Here is a 20,449-nt window from a genome sequence, read left to right as displayed (position 1 = left end):
AAACGGCGTTTCCGTGTGCGGCTCTGGCTCGCCAGAGCAGCGATGTCACGCTGGCCACGTGACCCGGAAGTGTCTCCGGACAGCGCTGGCCCCTGGCCTCTTAAGTGAGATGGGCGCACAACCCCAGAGTCTGTCAAGACTGGCCCGTACGGGCAGGGGTACCTTTACCTTTACCTTTAAAAGCATGGGCTGCCTACTTGAAGCAATGGAGAAGGGAAAACCAAGCATTTGTCTTGACAGAATGCACATTTCTTGTGCAAGCTGTGAAGAATGGGAGGGCAGTGGTGTAGGGTGAAGAACCTGTTGCAAAAGAGAAGGTGGGTGTCAGGGGACTGCCATGGCAACAGGGGAGGGAGCCAGGGGGATACAGAGAGCCTCCAATGCTTCTGAGGAGCAGCACCTAGTCCAGCGGTGGGGAAAGCCACACCTCCAGTGGAGCAGAGGGGGAAGGGGGCAGCCAAGCGAGGGGAGGGCTCGAAGATGCTACTGAGAGCTCAAGCGCCTCATCTAGCCTGGCTGGCCAGGAGGGGTGAAACGTAAGTAGGGAAGGCGGAGATTTGGAGTGTCTAAGTTCTTATGTTGGGGGAGAAACTGGAAGCGGCCACTCACAGAATCTGCAAGTGACTAAGACGGACATGAACTTTGTGGTTCTGCACTGTAAATAGTTTGCATCAAATAAAACCTGTTAAAGACAGGTTGGAGTCCTGCCTGGTTACTCACGAGCAACCACCATCAGCACCTGACAGTGGGTAAGGAACCAGCTGGGTGGAAATGGCACAGAAGCAGAGGCTGGCCAAGCATTTTTCAAAGGAACCTTCAGAGCAGTTTGACAGTGGAACAGATTGTCAAGGGGAATGATGAGCTCTCCTTCGCTGGAGGTGTTTTAAGCAGAGGATGGGCAGCCATCTGTCAGGGTTGCTGTAGTTGCAAGATTCCTGGACGAGATGACCTTCAAGATCCCTTCCAACTCTGACATTCCATGTTCCCATTATTAAATTACTTGATGGGTGCATAGCTCTTGGCCTGGAGTGCCTCCAGATTGTCAGTATTCTGCATGATGGATTCAAGGTCATTCTGAATCCTAAGGTTTGCCTATGTAAGGGGATCAAAGTGCTCTGACACCCTAGCACAACAAATCCACCTTTGGACTTCAGTGTACAATGCTAGCAAAATACATTTTGGTGCCATAAAACTGATTGCCAGCTAAGTGTACTGATGCCATACCAATGTCATATACTGTACCATGCAAACACAATAAAAACAAAAGAAAGTAAACATTGCAAGGAATCCCAATCCAATCTGGATTATGCTCCAGCCCTCTTTGTTACAAACTCTGATTGGTTGGTGTTGGTGTTGACCTTTAAAGTCCTAAACGGCTTTAAGGAGCATCTTCATGCCATCGTTCAGCTTGGACACTGAGTTCTGAGGGACTTCTGGTGGTTCCCTCACTGTGAGAAGTAAAGTTACAGGGAACCAGGCAGGGAAGTTACAGGGAACACTCCCCTCTCCCCACCTATTAGATGTCAAACAGATAAACAACTACATAACTTTTAGAAGACACCTGAAAGCAATCCTGTATCGGGAGGTTCTTGATGTTTGATGTTTTCTGTGTTTTTATTACGTTGGAAGCTGCCCAGAGTGGCTAGGGCAACCTGTCAGATGGACAGGTTATAAGTATATTATTATTATTATTATTATTATTATTATTATTATTATCATCATCATCATTGTGTTTTATACCACTTTAATGGTTACAGCATCTGCCAAAGAATCCTGACAGCTGTTGCCTGGTGACAAGGCAGCTAATCAACCAACCAACATGAAAAAGTTGCATTTGTGATCACGTTGACCCACTTACCATTAGACCTGCAAATGTGACCACCACAAATGGATCCACAAGGTCCTTGCTGTCACCCATGAAGGCTTTTGTTACGTTGGCCATGATGCTTGAGTTCATTTTGGGAAGCCCTTCAGCTTTGTAGATTCTCACGTAAAATCTGGCCCAAGGCCTTTCTGATGGAAATCCTTTGGGAATCAAGAGGTTCCTGCAGAAAATGAAAAAAGACCAGTTCTCTGAAGAAAGCTAAGTGATATTTTTTTTTTTTTAAAAAAAAAAAAGAAATGTTTGCTCAGACTTAGGAACAAAGTAGACAAGATACTGTTCATGCAATAAGTAATTATGTAGATTTATTAATTTTAAAAAGCAAGTATAGAAGGGGCTGATCCAGATCAGGACTCTCTCTGGGAGTGGAGAAGGAAGGCTTTGCCATTCCCATCCCCATTGCAGTCCTGATCCTAATGAGGGGCATGCCTGCTAATTACCTTTTAAAAGTCACTTATGCAATTGCCAATTTCATTTCAATTTCATTCATACACTTCCATTCTGCAAAAGCACCCAAGGTGGTTTACATTTAAAAACCACAGTTGCCAGGGTCCCCCAGGGAGAAAGAATGACCGTAGCCAGTTCATGTTTGGCATATAAATAACTCCCCTGCGGCAGGGAGGGTTTGCCTCTTTTGCCCAGGACTAAGTAAGATACCAGTCGAGAGAAGCCATTCCACAGGCTTTTGCATTGCAGCTGCCATCTATATATGTCAGAGTCAGAACGCTGGCAAGATCGTAATTAAGTTGTGGCCGTACTTCTCTATCTGCTCTTCTGCATCACTTGCTTTCTGAGTGGCTTGCAGCGTGTCTCCTTTCCCTGCGACGCTGATGTCGCACTTCAGATATCCTTTGGTTCCTGTCCTTATGTCCGCAGGGTCTGTGAGGACAGCCCACTTGTCACAAAACTGATGACCTGGAAATGAAACATACAAGCATGAATGGTCCACAGGAGAGCTTCAGAAATCATTGTCTCTTGGGAAAGGGGTAGGGGGAGACATGTGCATTAGCAGCCAGCAAATCACCAGCAATAACTATTCTTTCCGCTCCGTGAACAAAATTGGCAATACTCTGGAAAGTAAATGTATTTCATTTACAGTGGTACCTCGCAAGATGAATGCCTCGTAAGACGAAAAACTCGCAAGACGAAAGAGTTTTTCGTTTTTTGAGTTGCTTCGCAAGACAAATTTCCCTATGGGCTTGCTTCGCAAGACGAAAACGTCTTGCAAGTTTGTTTCCTTTGTCTTGCAAGTTTGTTTCCTTTTTCTTAAAACCGCGCATTCACTTCGAGGAGCAACTCATAGCACGCGGTGTGGTAGCCTTTTTTGAGGTTTTTGAAGACTTTGGTGATTTTTGAAGCTTTTCCAAAGTCCGTGCCTCGCAAGACGAAAAAATCGCAAGACGAAAAAACTCGCGGAACGAATTAATTTCATCTTGCGAGGTACCACTGTATTCAAAATGTTCTTAACCTGCCTGTCAAGGTTCTGTTTTGCTTTTGCAAACAAAACCCTCCCATTGTGACTTCTTAGCAGCACATCAAATGAGCAAATGAAGAATAAACCCTTATCAAGACCCGTCAGGTACTGGAAAGGCCATAGCTTAGTGGTAGAGAATCTGTTTTGCATGCAGAGGGTTCAAACGCCATCTTCTTCAGTTAGAAGCTGTGGTGCCCTCCATAGTGGAGTGTCAGGGATTGGCTGGACGAGGAAGAGCCGCCTGTCCAAGAGCCCCCCCCCCCCAGGAAGGGCACAGAAGACAATGACTTGGATCAGTGGTCCCCAAACTAAGGCCCACAGGCCAGATAAGGCCCAAGGGACTCATTTGTCCAGCCTGCGGTGACTCCCACTGCCCGCTGGTTCTGCCCGCTCTTATCGGCGCTGTGCAGCTGCCCACTTCCAACTAAGTTTGTTCTGGGTATTTTTTTATTCATTTCAACTGCGTCCGACCAACATGGCTACCTACCTGAATCTTACATACAGTGGACGCTCAGGTTGCGAACGTGATCCGTACGGGATGCATGTTCGCAACCTGCAGCGTTCGCAACCTGCAGCGGCGCGTCTGCACACACGCGGGTTGTGATTCAGTGCTTCTGCGCATGTGCAAAGTGCAATTTAGTGCTTCTGCGCATGTGCGGCCGCCGAAACCTGGAAGTAACCTGTTCCGGATACTTCCAGGTTTCGGCAGGTCCTTAACCGAAAAAACACAACCTGAAGCATCTGTAACCCAAGGTATGACTGTAGTCTGTTTGCCATGAGCAACCTGTAGTCTAATTTTTTGTTTCCCGCCCGCCCCCATGGCAAACCATACGCTCAGAGATTCTGTGAATCAGCCTTGAGATACAACTGTAAACAAGATCACTAATTAACAAAAGAAGGGCCAAGTTGAAACTGCGTATCTTACCTGGCTCATTGTAAACGGTCCCCAGATCTACTTTAAAGGAGCCGATCAATATGCTCCCTATCAGCTTGTTATGCATAACCTGTTGGAGGAAGATGCATGAAGGATTATATGCTTGGTACAGGAAGCATTTACAGAACAGAGATCAAATACTATTCATGTCGATAATGGAAGGAGCCTAGCATTTTTAATACTAGGCAGTGGAAACCTTGTATGTTGTAACTAATTCCTGGCTCTGGTTCTTTGTCATACTCTAGCACAGATTATCTCAAACTTGGGTCTCCAGCTGTTTTTGGACTACAATTCCCATCATCCCTGACCACTGGTCCTGCTAGCTAGGGATGATGGGAGTTGTAGTCCAACAACAGCTGGAGACCCAGGTTTGGGAAACCCTGCTCTCGCATGACCAAGAAAGGGTGCAATTCAACCCACCTCACCCTGTCCCTCTTCCCACAATGAACATAAGAATGGCACAATGGGTCAGTGCATCTGGCTGTTAACCAGGGACAGCTGTGGGCAGAATTCCTGTGTCACAGGGGGTGGGCTAGATGACCCTCAGGGTCCCTTCCAACTCTACATTTCTGTGATCGGAAGAACCTGCTAATCAAGCTAATGGCCCATCTAGACCAGAGTCCTTTTCTTATTGTGGGAAACCCACAAGAAGGACCTGAAAAGAAGAGTACTCTCCCTTCTTGCGACTTCCAGCAACTGGTATTCAGAAGCACTGCTAACCCTGACCAAGGCAAATAGATTTTTTTTTTATAAATAAAACAATCACAAATTTGATTTGAAGATGAATAAAGATTTCTGCCAAGCATTCTGCAATTTGTTCCCACGGAGTGCCTATTTCTCTCATTCTTTCCATTTTATTCCATTGACACATTTGATTTGCAAAGCAATACAGCACGGTAATTAAAATGAATATTTGATTATCACCACAGTGAGCGTTATTATCCAGGCAGCAAGTTAATGTGTCCTCTCAGCAGTCAAGAATGATCCTCAACCAAGACAAATCCCAAGTCTCAACAAAGGAGACATGGTTTTTACATTAGCTGAGGATCTGACATACTTCCTTATGGTCTGAGTTCTGCGGAGTTTTACAGCCTGGCCTTAAGTGCTGCGTTAAGGGTGCCATGCAAAATGCAAGAACCAAGAAGCAGAAAACAGACTTGGTAATTTAATAGATGATTGCAATTACTGTTTACCTCCAAGACTCAAAGGCAATGTTAAAAATGCATGAGCAAAACTATCCATATAAAAATTGTTCTCCACACTTCCTGGTTCAGAAAAACAAATTCGTTTCTGGCCAATTAAAGATGCATATACTCACTGAGATCTTGATAATTTTGTCAAAGAGATGTACTTGGGGTCCAATGAAGTCAAACACAAAATACTGTGAGAAGGAAAAAAAAAAACAGAAGTTCAAGCTAATATATATTGTTGTTGCATTATTATTATTATTATTATTATTATTATTATTATTATTAACAACAGCAGCAGCAGCAAAAGGAAGAAATGGTGGGTGTTAATAAGGTAAAAAGATAAAGGACCCCTGGGCAGTTAAGTCCAGTCAAAAGCGACTATGGGGTTGCAGTGCTCATCTCACTTTCAGGCCGAGGGAGCCAGCGTTTGTCCACAGACAGCTTTCCAGGTCATGTGGTCAGCATGGCTAAATCGCTTCTGGCACAACGGAACATTGTGATGGAAACCAGAGCACACGGAAATGCCATTTAACTTCCCGCCACAGCGGTACCTATTTATCTATTTACACTAGTGTTATTTTGAACTGCTAGGTTGGCAGAAGCTGGGACAGAGCAATGGGAGCTCATCTCACCACACGGATTCGAACTGCTGACCTTCTGATCAGCAAGCCCAAGAGGCTCAGTGCCACCCACACCCCTGGATGTTAATATGGGGAAATCATATCTGTATCTGTACATTTTCCATGGCAGGACAAATAACAGCTTCAGGGGGAGGGCAGTATAACTGTTTAAGGAATGCCAAAGACTGTAGCAGATTAACACTTTTATCAGCTAAAAGTGACTAAAAACAGCCAAAACAAACTCATTAATACAGAGCTTTCTCATGTTTTTGTCAGGAACATGGTCCCCCAGAGTGAAGGGGATGTGTTAGACTCAGAGAGTGAATTAAGTGAACAATAGATTGGCTCTGTAGATCAGAACTGGCTGTCAGAAACAAGAAAGGGCAGTTCAAACGCCCTTCCTGGAGAAGACTATTAGCTCTCACGGAGAGGAAGAGTTGGAAGACAACCAGAACATTGCTAGGCAATCAGCAGATAAGCAGAGGACTGAGTCTGGGTCGAGTGAGAGTGAGAGTGAGAGTGAGGAGGTCAGCCTTTCAGTCCCTGATCCAGGCATCTGGATAAAATCAGGAGGAAACAGAAGGGCAAGAGGGGAAAGGTGGGGGTCTGGCGTCCTTCCTGCTATGAGAGGGGCAAAATTTCAGACTGACCAACAAACATAAATGCAAGCAGGCAAGATGTCGGGCTCTGGATGTGTCTTTTTGTAAAATAAATGAACATAAAACTGCCATAGAGTCATTACTTCTTATTGGGCTTGATTGCCTGCCAGAGATCATTACAGTTTCAGTGTTAGTGCTGTATCATATAAGGGGTTGCCTGTCTACTCAGGATCACAGAAAATGGGGAAATGCCATGCGCGGAAAGGTTAATCACATCTCCTCCAATACTGCAATGGTTCTGTTTTGATTCGGGGGTGTAAAGTCAGCATCACACAAATATACATCCTATCATGGATCCATGGAACTGCCCCAATTAAATCAGGACCTCCTGTTTTGGGGCTCTGTGATCTCGTGCAGGTCACGGGACTTGCAAGTGAGTGCAGATAGGAAGACGCACATCCTGGTTTTCAATCTCAACATGTTGGATCTTCCACATCAGGATTGCACAATTACACAGCAACTGCGGCTCAGGCAACACTGTGTGTGTACTCATCGGTACATATAGTCAGTTTGAAAGTTATTCTTTTTCTCCAGGGAATCCTGGGAATTGTTGTTCTGTGAGAGAAATACATCCCTCTCACACAGAATTCTCAACCACTCTCAAACTACCGTCCTCGGAATTCTTTATGGAAGACCATAAAGCAGGGGACAGAGTTGGCTTTGACTTTATTTATTCATTTACGGACACAAAACCAAGCCAGTTCTTGGCACATTAGAGTGGCCAACGTGGTGCCCTCTGCGTGCTTTTGAACTTCAGCTTCCATCAGCCCCATCCAACATGGCCGGTGCTCAGGGATGATGGCAACTGGGAGTTCAACCGCATCCAGAAGACACTGCAATGACTACTCCCAGAGTACTGTGTGATAGAGAACAGTCCATACTTCATTGTAAAACGGTGAATTGGTTCCTTCTTTGACGGTTGTCTGCTTCTTTTCATCGCCAATTTCAATAATCACCACGGGATCTATGTTCTCACCGACGAGTTGGCGGGCTTCAATGATGGTTATGGCAATCTGTGAGGGTGAAATGAAGCATATGCTTGTAGCTTCCTACTGAGGGAGGCTTCAATCGTTTGTTATAGGAATGGACAACCACCCTGCCCCAATTTACCTGATAATTCTGTGATTTCACCTCGCCTTCATGGACCTTTGACTCCACCTTCGCTCTGTTTCCATTTCAGAACACAAGGACATGCGTCAGCCTTTAAGATGTTGTGCCTTTTCCATCTTTTAACAACCGGAATGTGATTCACCTTAGCACCTATACTGTTACGAGGGATCAGCAACCTACGGCCTGAGGGTCTCATTTATCCGGCCCGTAGTGACCCCTGCTGCCGCCCACTGCCACCCGCTCTTAGTAGTGCAGCGCAGTGCACTTCTGGGTTGGAGGAGTGCTGGAAATAGCTTGTGTGCATGCGCACAGGCCTCCTCCAACCCAGATGGGCACGGAAATAGCATTTCTGCACATCCGGGTTGGAGGAGACCTGTGCACATGCACACAAGTTATTTCCGGTGCTCCTCCGACCCAGAAGTGCACCAGAAATAGCGTGTGCATGCGCGTATGGGCGCACACTCCCCCGCCCTCCAGCCCGCTGTGCGATCGCCGCTCAAGACACCGGCCCAAGGCAAGGAAAGCTTGGAGACCCCTGAATTATAGTTAAAGGCAGGAATAGAGAAGGATTTCATCTGATTTGCATTTTTAAGCTAAACTGCAGCTCCCAGATTAATATACCGATTGGGACAGCATTCTCAATTAGATTTTGCATTTATATGAATTCCGTGGTACAGAGCTCAAATAAAAGAAATGCACCAAAATGCCTAGATTGGGGTTTCCCAATCTTGGGTCTCCAGCTCTTGTTGGACTAAAACTCTCATCATCTATAGCTAGCAGGGCCAGCAGCCAAGAATTATGTGAATTGTAGTCCAAAACCAACTGGAGACCGAAACCCTGGCCTAGATAGATCATGGGTGGCCCCTACAAACTAGTGTGAAAATTGAGGTCATGACAGCAGAAAAACAGAAGTACAGCATTTCATAAGTGACCCTCAGAACCAGCTACTGTGTGAAGACATGGTGGGCCTCAGCTCAGCTACTTGCTCAGACCAGTCAGCAAGCTTGACAGACAACCCAGAATTTTGGACAGAAACCATGGATTGTCAGCTGCCCTGGTCTACCTTATCTTTCTTAAGAAGCTTCCTTGCTGGTCCAGCTGATCTCCCTACAGTAGCTATAAAACTCTATGGTTGGTGGTGTGCTAAATCTTGGCTGACAGAGACTATTACCACATGTGGAATATCACCAATATGATAGGGATGGAGAGAGATTTGATTGAGTTTGCATTTAAAGACAAATCTATCTAGTTTTCTAAAAACATGTTGCAAAACAAAACACAGCCATTCTTTGAAATCTGAATTTTGCAATGCAATTCTCCTGCCAAGTCATGTGTTCAAAAGTGCATATACTTAGGTAATATGTGCACAGAAACACATGATATTAGGGAGAATTGCTTTGCAACAATGTGCACATTAGGGGACATTGCATTAAAAAAATGTGTGTGTTAGGAGAAATTTGCAGTAAGATTCTGGTGAGTTTTCACGAGGACTTTTAAAAAACAAATAAATCACAAACTGATATGGAAATGTGGAGAGACTGGGGGGGGGGATGAGTAACAGAAAAAGAAATGGACAGATTCAACCACCCCTCTTAGGGATTTTGGGGTTAGCTCAACAAAAAACGGAAATATTAGGCATGTATAGGGGCCTGTTTGCATGCTACGCAGATGGTTTTATTTCTTCACTTTATATCACTGTCAGAGAAACATCGCTCCATTTACTCTGCAGCTTTAGCTATAAAATAGATTTTGAAGGCTGGTCCAATTTCCACTGGAGTCAGCAGCTGCCCTTATTCTGACAACAGCGAAGTCTACATCCAAGACCATTGATCTCTTTGTTTCTGTGAAAGGCTGTGACAATTAATGTCCATTCTCCACGCCATGTTTGTTGACAGGGCCTATTCCTGGTTTTCCTCCCATCATTCTCTCCTACCCCAGACTTCCATCTAGTGACAGTTCTGTCTCGTGGCAACAGCATTTTGCTGACAAGGACATCCCACCAGACTGTGTATAAGCACAATGACCAAGAGATAAGCTATTTGAGCACACTGGCGTTCTGTCATTGACCGTGTCAACAGCAGCAGTGCCTTCCTCAAGGGCAGAGGGACTGGGTGGCCATTTTGTGACCCTGCGGCACAATACCTCTTCTGGGGAGGCCCTGAGGCACCAAAGCTACTGGTGGAGGCTGAGTCGTCATACATATTTTCGCCCTCTTCCCCATCTTGACCTGTAAGGAACTCCTGATGTAGGCTATCGGTGTCATCAGGCTCACCTGAGAAAGAAAGAAAAAAAGAAAGAAAGAAAGAAAGAGTGATTCACCTGTAAATATAGACTCTGGGGCAGTACCCAACAAAACAGTTCTGCTAGTCCAAGGAGTTTTAGCTGTGCTGCTATGGACTTTCCCACTGCATACCCCATAAATCTGCAAGTGGGTTGGGGAAAACCCAGGAACAGATTTAGAGGGTGTGTAGGATGTGCATAGAAAGAAGAGAGGGTGAGCAGCTAAAACTTCTTACGCTAGTACATTGGATACAGACTTAGAGATATAATAATAATAATAATAATAATAATAATAATAATAATAATAATAATAATTTATTATTTATACCCCTGCCCATCTGGCTGAGTTTCCCTAGCCACTCTGGGCAGCTTCCAATCGAGTGTTAAAAACATTATAGCATTAAATATTAAAAACTTCCCTAAACAGGGCTGCTGTCAGATCTCTTTTAAAGATAAGATAGCTGCTTATTTCCTTGATATCTGATGGGAGGGCGTTCCACAGGGCGGGCGCCACTACCGAGAAGGCCCTCTGTCTGGTTCCCTGTAACTTGGCTTCTCGCAATGAGGGAACCGCCAGAAGACCCTTGGCGCTGGACCTCAGTGTCCAGGCTGAACGATGGGGGTGGAGACGCTCCTTCAGGTATACAGGACCAAGGCCATTTCAATTTAGTCGCTTGCCAGTAGGGATACACAGCCCCTGCTTGTTGCTGTTCAGATCCCACATTCCTCAGCCAGTCCTTGTGAACTATTGCATATCTGTCAAATGCCCTGGAAAAACCCGGACATCCTGTCCCCCCCCCCAGAAGAACATGGTGGCCATTTTGGGTGGCCTTGCTCTTGTGCAATTTCAGGTCAAGATCTTGCCCCCCAAAAAACATTTTTTGAGGGGGTCCACAATCTTGCGTGGCACACCAAAACACACATTTTTGGGTGCTGTGCCCGAAAAAGCACCTTTCCCAGGTCTGCGATCTCACACAGGTCATGTGTCTTGCATGGGATTTCAGACCCGGAAGATGGTGTCCTGGATTTGGGCCTCGCTGTGTTGGAGGTTATGCCATCAATAACAGCCCTATGACCTGAAGCTCTGAACATCCAATAGATGCTAAATGTTTTATGAACTTCAGATCCATACAGACAGTAGCAGCCAATGTGGTGAAACAGGTGGCATCCTGAAACAGATGTCACTGCTGCTTACCAGGATGGGGAGAATGGTGGCAAGGTTGGCGCTCCACAGGGACACCAGTAGAGCCAATTAAGACTTTGTACCGGTGTATTTGTTGGCAAGGTGATGTTTCTGCCACCTTGCCAACAAAGGTCCGTTGGCAACCTGAACCATAAAGAAGGCTGATCGCCGAAGAATTGATGCTTTTGAATTATGGTGCTGGAGGAGACTCTTGAGGGTCCCATGGCCTGTGAGAAGATCAAAACTATCCATTCTGAAGGAAATCAGCCCTGAGTGCTTCCTGGAAGGACAGATTGTGAAGCTGAGGCTCCAAGACTTTGGCCACCTCATGAGAAGAGAAGACTCCCTGGAAAAGACCCTGATGTTGGGAAAGATTGAGGGCACAAGGAGAAGGGGACGACAGAGGACGAGATGGTTGGACAGTATTCTGGAAGCTACCAGCATGAGTCTGACCAAACTGTGGGAGGCAATGGAAGACAGGAGTGCCTGGCATGCTCTGATCCATGGGGTCACGAAGAGTCGGACACAACTAAACAACAACAACAACTGGTATATTTGCATAGTCTTGACCTCACACCATGATCCCCCAGGTTGCAGATGTGGAGAAACAGAGGCTGAGAGGGCACAGCTTGCCTAGTGAGTTCACAACTGGGGTGTGACTCTGCAGCAGTCCTGATGTGCAGCTCAGTCCCTTAGCAACTCCTCTGCATCAGCTCTCATGGCATTTCAGCACGGGGAACGACATCGTTCCCTTGTGCCCTGCAAGGATCCTCCAGACACTTTCAGCTGGAAGCACCATAAGTAGGCAGGGTTCGTGTTTCACTAAAGCAAACATCACATTTTATCACTCACTTTATCACTTGTCCCTGAGGCTCAGCTGAAATAACTGCCCTGTGACATCATCTCACACTTGTCCTCCATTCCAACCAGCTCTATTATTGACCTAGTAGGTCTTACCCACTGCTCCTTTGTTTGTTATCGTTAATCCCTTCTCTCCTTTCTTCTTCTTCTTCAGCTTTATTCCAGCAAACAACCCTTTCCTGCAAAACCAAAAAAAAACCAAATAAAATTTAAAAAAGAGCAGTCACAGAAACAGGTGGGGCCTGCAACAAAATATTGTAGTGTGGAGTGGTCCCAGCCAGCCAGCCTCTTTCAAGATACTCCATTGTTTTTCAGATCCCAGCTCATGACTTTTGCAGTGAGGAACTCCCTGTTACGATAGAACCACCAACCGAGGTCTCAGAATGTTTGCTTTCCCTCAACCACCTCTGGTCCAGTTAACATCTTGAGTGTTTACATTCCCACTATGTGCTCTGACGTGAGTAACTAGACCAGGCTATCAGGAAGGTCTCAGACTGTGAACACCTATTCCTGGTGGGAGATATCAATGCCAGAGGTGGAGATGACCATCACACATGGGACAACTGCATAGGCCACTTTGGTATTGGAATATGAACGAGAATGAACAAAGGATGCTCAGACTGTCCTCATATCACAACATCACGAATATGTTGTTCTCTACCAAGGCAAAACACTGAGTGTCTTGGAGCCATCCAAGGTCAGGTCACTGGCACCAGCTGGACTTCAGAGTCACCAGGCAATCACCACTGAACAGTGTTGGTGTCACAAGGAGCTACCATAGTGCCGACTTCAACATGGACCACTCCCTGGTGGTGAGCGAGACCCATTTCCAGCCAAAGAGGACCATAACACAAAGCAGGAAGTGCAGCCTCTCTTAGAGTCCACCCACCCACCCCAGAGTCTTATTGGACTTCTGCAAAGCTTGAGATGCACCCAGGCTGCTCCTTGCATAGATAGTGCTGTTTTGGCTACATAACAATCCACACTTTGAAAATTAGTTTGCTGCTAGTAGATATGATGTTGCTACCAACAAATTTGTCTTCCTCTGTGTGCAGTAACAAACTTGTTTCAGTGGTATTGCACTTGAGCAGGGCAGTCTGTATGTCATAACAGCGCACAAGGACAGGAAAAGTCCCAAATTCCATACTGGGCACAGGATCTAGCTTGCAAAGACACACAGCTGAATTTCTTTGGCCACATCCATGTCACACATTTTATGCATATTGAATGCCCTTGTCTTCCCTGAAAGAATCTTGAGAGGGTGCTAGGAACTATAGCACTATGAAGGGTAAACTATGGTTCCCAGGATTCTTTGTCCCCCCCCCCCCCCAAAAAAAAAGTTCTTCAGATGTATAGTGTGGAAGTGACTTTCCTGCTTTGTTTAAATAAAAAAAATGTTTCCACCCTTAACTGTACGTTTAACAGTAAATGGGTAATGCCTGAAGCCGGAATATTAACTTATTGCCTCTTCTCATGAGCAGCAGAACAACTTATACAAACTGAAAGTAATTAGGCAAATCGGTCTAAACTTGTATAAGCTGTGCAGTTTGCAGGAAATTGTTTTTCTTGGTACAGAATTCTGAATTAGGCTGTTGGCATCAATTGGGGACATGCTGGTAAAACAGGAGATTGGGTTTCTTTTTACTTTTTATTAAAGATTTCTTGGTTTCCAAAAGTATGTGCAATGTCTCTTTTTTCAAGTTACATTTTCTACAGATCAGTTTCATTTGTTGAGACATTAGTGTTACATTAGGAAGAAAAGGGGGAAGAAGTGGAGGGGGGCATGGTGAGTGGTGGTGGGGTCAGGTGTCAATGCTTCTGTTCTGCTTAGTGTATGTGTGGGGTTTTGTGTCAGTGTTGCTTGGTTCTCTTTACTATTCGCTTTTGGTGAGAGAGGTTGGGGTTGGCCTAGGGTGTGGTTGTTTGTTTGTGATTGGCTCTGAACTTTGTTTTCATGTTTGAGTGGGGTGGGTGGGTGTTTTGGATCAGGTAAGCCATATTGATTCGTATGCTGGATTCGTTGTCTTGTTGGGCTGTGGGCTGTGTATGTAAAAAAAAAGGAGAGCCATACCGGGGTGAAGGCGTCTTCTTCAATTTGTCCCTGTGTCAGTTTCAGTTTATTGGTTAGTTTTTCTAATAAGGCTGTTTCCCATACGATTTGACACCATCGCTCCATGCAGCAAATCAGGTTTCTTACCTGAGCAATAACAAGCTAGTAATATTTGCAGCTCGTACCTGACCGTTTGCAACTAAACTAAATGTATTCAGGTTACAGAGACCTCAACATGCAGGAGTATTTGTTACCTGATCAGTTATATCTTATTTCCAGAACTGCCAAAGTACATGAATTAATTACAGGGGGGAAAGCTCAGGCGAAGGCATCTGAATCTGAAAGAGTGAGACGAGTTACCAACTTGTTTCTGCTGCAGGGGACTTTGGTAACACATCCAGCAAATTTGTCAGCAATTTTTTTTCCAGAGGGGCAGAAGGGGTCCTTCCAGGCTGTTGTTATTTTCAGGTGGGATTCAATCACATACTGGCCAAATTCAGCTTGCACAAATTAAAGGTGAATTACTCTTGCACAGCAAAACCCACTTCTGCCCCAGAATTGGAGTCCTTTTTGGGGGGTGGGGCGTGGGCACCCGAGTTTTGCACAGTTTTCTGTACAGCATCCAGCTGAGGAGACTTCTGGCTAAAAAACAGAAGCCTCCTCAGTATATGATGCTCCTCAGGACTCACCGTTCCTAGGGGTGGAGAGGAACGGTGGTCAATGGGAGGTAAAGAAGCCACAGAGATGTGAGCAGCCATGACACCTCACTGCACTGGTTCACATTAACAGCTACAGCAGGAATGTGGGTGATGCTGTGGTCTAAACCACTGAGCCTCTTGGGCTTGCCGATCAGAAGGTCGGCGGTTCAAATCCCCGTGACAGGGTGAGCTCCCATTGCTCTGTCCCAGCTCCTGCCAACCTAGCAGTTTGAAAGCACACCAGTGCAAGTAGATAAATAGGTACCGCTATGGCAGGAAGGTAAACAGTATTTCCGTGTGCTCTGGTTTCCGTCACGGTGTTCTCTTGTGCTGGAAGTGGTTTAGTCATGCTGGCCACATGATCTGGAAAGCTGTCTGTGGACAAACGCCAGCTCCCTCGGAATGAAAGCGAGATGAGCGCCGCAACCCCATAGTCACCGTTGGCTGGACTTCACCGTCCAGGGGTCCTTTACCTTTTACCTTCAACAGCTACAGCTGCCTCAGTGCCCTGCCAGCTTCCTCAGTGAGGAAGGGCAAAGAAGGGCAAAAGAGCATCGCATCCCACACTCTCAGAGCTTATTCACACTTCCACTTGTGTTGTGCCTAGAAAACATGGCTAAGTGGTTTTCCCCCTTGCCCTGCTCCTTTCCAGGTCAAGCAAACTTCCTTGGGAGGTGATGGGCTCTCCATCACTAGAAGATGCTTGGAGGAGATTGAAGCCACATATTCCTGCATTAGACTAGATGACATCCAATATCTCTTCCAACTATATACTTCCATGAGCCTCTTTTTTCATACAATTTTTATTAAATTTTCTGTTTTACAATTTTGAATACTCATTTAAACATCCTTAAAATATCAACGGCTTCCCTTCTTCTCTTTCCATGGTTCATTTAGCATACCATACATAAATCCCTGCATATTTTACATATGGTAAACCGTTCAGAAATTCCATTATTATATCCATCAAATATTATTTACACTTATTTACACTGCTGGGGAAACTCAGCCAGATGCCGGGGTATAAATAATAAATTATTAAATTATGATGATGATGAATTTATCTTAATGCTGCCAGCATTTTCAAGTGTATACAATCCCCCCCCCATATATTTAATAAACATTTTTCAATCTGCTTTAAATGTATGTTCTTCTTGTTCTCTTATTCTATATGTTAAGTTCAATCAATTCGAATTAGCTACTTCTATGAGTCTCTTCTAGCATCCGGTCAAAATGAGAAACTTCAGTCTGAGACTGGAAAATTCTAACCAAGGAGGATTGATGTTAATAATAATAATAATAATAATAATAATAATAATAATAATATAGTATTTATATTATGCCCATCTGACTGGGTTGTTCCAGCGACTCTGGGCAGCTTCCAACAAAATATTAAAAACACAGTAATGCATGCAGCCTCCCAGTTCAGAAGCTACTGGATAGTCCTATCTGCTGAGGAGCAAGAATGGGACAAGGATATTCCCTTCATGTCATGCCTGTGGCTTTTCCAGAAGCATCTGATTGGCTACTATGGGTAACAGGATTCTGGACTAAATGGGCCTTGGATTGGATGCTGTAGGGCTCTTCTTATTTTTTTTACCATTGCTCAAACGATTCCTGCATAAGGTTTTTCTCATCCCTGACATGGGCTCAAGGAATCTGCCTTCTAGCTGATGCTTAAGTACTTTTCAAAACACACAGCCATAAGACAGCTTTATGGGTTTATGGGGCTGTTTTGCATAATGCACACCATTAATATCTAACCCAGCGTAGCGGAGACCGTGGGAAATAAATAGACAAGTTAGAAACTGAAGGTGCTGATTCCCAGGATTGTGAATGAAATAGCCCATCCTAAATGCCTTCATCTTTAAGGAACTGAAAGCACATTTGCGAAGCTTTAACAGCACATTTATGCAAACACAGGCATGGCAACCACTGCCAGCCTTTGACAGGGATCGCAACAATCTTTGGCTAAACTGCTATTTCCATGTTTGTAATTGTATGAAAAGACACGCCACTAATGATGTAAAATATGAAGGAATTTAAGCAGAATGATTTATGCAGCAAGATTGAGTAAACTTGCTTGCATGCTTCTGTGAAACAAGTGTCCCTAGTTTCCAGGGACAGTCCCGGAATTACAAAAGCCATCCTGGCTTCTGATTTGACCTTGGAATGTCCCTCTTTCCCCTGCCAGCACCACTGTTGCATAACCTGCATAATATGCACAAAATATTCCTATACCTGAAATAGACTTGCAATTTATAGCCATCACAGAATTTGGGTTTTTCTTGCGCAGAATGCGGGTTACAAATTCTACTTAAATTGCCATGAAAACAGTGGGGCTTCAGACCACACAGTCACATGCTTAATTCCGCTAGGTGTGATTGTCTGGCTTGGACTGATGCTTCCTCTAGCACTGGACAATGGAAAAATGGGTATGGGCTAACGCTTCATCTTTAGATAAGCAAAAGGCTTTTGACACAATAGAAAATCAGCCAAATCAAGGGAGCAACTTCCACCCAATTCACAGCAGCATGCCCTAACAATGATGTCCATTCAAGCATAGTGAATTAACAGTGCACTACACTGACTCGACTCTCCCTCTCTTCGCTTGAACTAGGAGAAAACTTGCTTTCAGCCCTGCGTTTCAGAGTCCTGCAGCGTGTAACTACACTGTTGCATTACTCTCTGTGGAGCCTGAATACATTCAAGGTCCAATAAGCTGCACAATTCATTGATTGGTTGGTTGGTTGATTAAGTTTACTTATATGGCGCTTTCCCACAATGAGCTGTGTCCAAAGCGGCTTACAGCACACATTCAAAACATCAAAATACAAATATATGAAATACGGAGCACGTTGGTAGATTCAAATATGACAAAAACCAACCATTTAACAAACACAGTATAAATTCAATACAGCGGTACCTCCGGTTACAGCCGCTTCAGGTTACAAACTCCGCTAACCCAGAAATAGTACCTGGGGTTAAAAACGTTGCTTCAGGATGAGAACAGAAATCGCGCGGCAGTGGCGCAGCGGCAGCAGCGGGAGGCCCCATTAGCTACGATACGATACGATACGATACGATATCTTTATTGTCATTGTCCCTTGCGGAACAATGAAATTGAAAAGCTAAAGCTAAAGTGGTATCTCAGGTTAAGAACAGTTTCAGGTTAAGAACGGACCTCTGGAACGAATTAAGTTCTTAACCCGAGGTACCACTGTACTACCAAAAAATAAATTCTAAGATTAAGTACATAAAAACAAAGCAAAACAAGAGTTGACTGACAATAAATTTTCTGAAATTAATGAAGCATTGCTTTTAAAAAAGTCCCCCACAACTAAGAACTTGCATTTTCACATTTAGATGTTGCAAGTGCATCCTTTTAATTTCAACATACCATTTATCAAATATCAACATTTGCAGAATCTCAGTATTCAGTACACGCTAGCAACATTCTGAGAACCAAATTTGCAGTAACTTGGCCATCATGGCAGAGTTGGCAGGGAAAGGCACATATTACATGTCACTGCAGGACATCCAAACCACTCTACCCCCAATTTATATTATGTATGTTCCTAGCTGACAGGGACAGCACAAGCAAGCAGATCAGAGTTAGTGGCACTGACAACATCTGTAGAACTCTGGACTGGAACCACAGTGACAAAACAGATCACCAAACCCAGAAAATGAAAAATGTAGTTAGGATGCAGCATGCTTACTTGGAAGTAAGTCCTGTTGCATTTGATGGAGCTTGCTCCCAGATAAACAGACAAACTTAACCAGCTGCACAGTATTCTTAAAAACACACACCAGCTAATCCCAAAGTATCCTTTCACTTTACCTGTGAGATGGTGGAGTGTTCCCTGAGGGCTCCGACTCCATGACTAATGCTTCCCTCCCAGTGCTCGCCTTTTACATCTTGTGCCTTCTCCCCCGCCTTATAGCTGTCTTTGAGATTTATTTACTCCTAAATGATGAGTTAGTCAGATCTGCAAACACAGTCCTGGAATGCAGAACTTGCTGCTTGTGCAAACATTAGATTTCCTTGGCTCAGCTGGTAACTTTGGCTTTTCAATTGCCGGGCATGAAATAAGGAGAAGGGGGAAATGCTTCACCGGCCACAAAACTGAGAGGCTGCTTCCACGCAAGAATTCTTGAGAACCACAGTCAAACGTTGCTTTTCTGAAATCAGGTGGAAGCAGAAATAGCATTGTGCTTCTACACCGCAGTAAATATAGTGTTGTATTATCTATTAGTGCCCTTCCCTATGGCCATGACCTTTCTCTAATGTTCTACAAAAGTCCCCAGCAACATTAATTAGTAGCTTCCTCCTTAATTTAATGACTAGTTCAAAGACATTTCTTTTTTTTACAGTGAAACACCACTTTTTCACTATACAGTGGTGCCCCGCAAGATGAATGCCTCGCAAGACGGAAAACCCGCTAGACGAAAGGGTTTTCCGTTTTGGAGGTGCTTCGCAAAACGAATTTCCTATGGGCTTGCTTCGCAAGACGAAAATGTCTTGCGAGTTCCTGCGGGGTTTTTTCCCTCCCCCCCCTTTTTCTAAGCCGCTAAGCCGCTTATCAGCTGATCCGCTAAGCCGCTAAGCCGCTTAACAGCTGATCCGCTAAGCCGCTTAACAGCTGATCCGCTAAGCCGCTTAACAGCTGATCCGCTAAGCCGCTTATCAGCTGATCCGCTAAGCCGCTAAGCCGCTTATCAGCTGATCCGCTAAGCCCATAAGCCGCTAATAGCACTAAGCCGCTAAGCCGCTAATGGGCTGGCTTCGCAAGACGAAAAAACTGCAAGGCGAAGAGACTCGCGGAACGGATTCTTTTCGTCTTGCGAGGCACCACTGTAAAAGAGGGGAATAAGGGGGGGTACTAATTAACTAATTAATTAGGATGCGGGTAGCGCTGTGGGTTAAACCACAGAGCCAATCAGAAGGTCAGCGGTTCGAATCTCCGTGATAGGGTGAGCTCCCGTTGCTCGGTCCCGGTTCCTATCAACCTAGCAGTTCGAAAACACGTCAAAGTGCGAGTAGATAAATACTGTATTTTTTGCACCATAACACTCACTTTTTTCCTCCTAGAAAGTAAGGGGAAATGTCTGTGCGTGTTATGGAGGAAATGCCTATGGGTGGCATGCCTATGGGTTTTCCTCCTCTAAAAACTACGTGTGTGTTATGGTCGGGTGCATGTTATAGAGCGAAAAATACGGTAGTTACCGCTCAGGCGAGAACATAAACGCTGTTTCCATGCACTGCTCTGGTTTGCCAGAAGCGGCTTTGAAATATACTCAGAGTTGCAAAGTGATTTCATGCTCTTTATTCAGCTCATAGTGGTGAGGAGGAATGAATGAAAGTCCCCTCAAAGTATCTGCTTTATATACATTATTTACACAATGGGCTGCACATGATTGGCTAATTCTGGAATTCTACTGTAAGCCGATCAGGTTGTGGATTCACTTATATCTGGAGCATGATTGGGTGGTTCCTGCCAACCA

The 20,449-nt window shown here is 44.8% G+C and overlaps 1 protein-coding gene across 2 annotated transcripts in view; it reads right to left on the bottom strand.

Annotated features, from left to right (window-relative positions):
• Window positions 1–20,449, bottom strand: part of FER1L6 (fer-1 like family member 6) — a 120,401-nt gene that overhangs the window by 82,869 nt on the left and 17,083 nt on the right. The window contains exons 1-9 of one of the 2 annotated variants that reach the window (XM_079984091.1): window positions 18,786–18,866; window positions 12,290–12,372; window positions 10,012–10,141; window positions 7,870–7,924; window positions 7,641–7,772; window positions 5,609–5,671; window positions 4,282–4,360; window positions 2,641–2,797; window positions 1,859–2,045 (exon numbers count right to left, since the gene is read on the bottom strand). In XM_079984091.1, the coding sequence (XP_079840217.1) occupies window positions 1,859–2,045; window positions 2,641–2,797; window positions 4,282–4,360; window positions 5,609–5,671; window positions 7,641–7,772; window positions 7,870–7,924; window positions 10,012–10,141; window positions 12,290–12,372; window positions 18,786–18,826 (927 nt within the window). In that variant the 5' untranslated portion in view covers window positions 18,827–18,866. Of the gene's footprint in view, window positions 1–1,858; window positions 2,046–2,640; window positions 2,798–4,281; window positions 4,361–5,608; window positions 5,672–7,640; window positions 7,773–7,869; window positions 7,925–10,011; window positions 10,142–12,289; window positions 12,373–18,785; window positions 18,867–20,449 lie in introns of those variants that run through there. The other variant, XM_079984092.1, reaches the window with a different exon arrangement.

Source organism: Podarcis cretensis (assembly GCF_951804945.1).
Source record: "Podarcis cretensis genome assembly, chromosome: 7".
NCBI lineage: Eukaryota > Metazoa > Chordata > Lepidosauria > Squamata > Lacertidae > Podarcis > Podarcis cretensis.
Note: the sequence above shows the minus strand (reverse complement) of the source record. Positions and strands in the feature narration are given on the sequence as shown.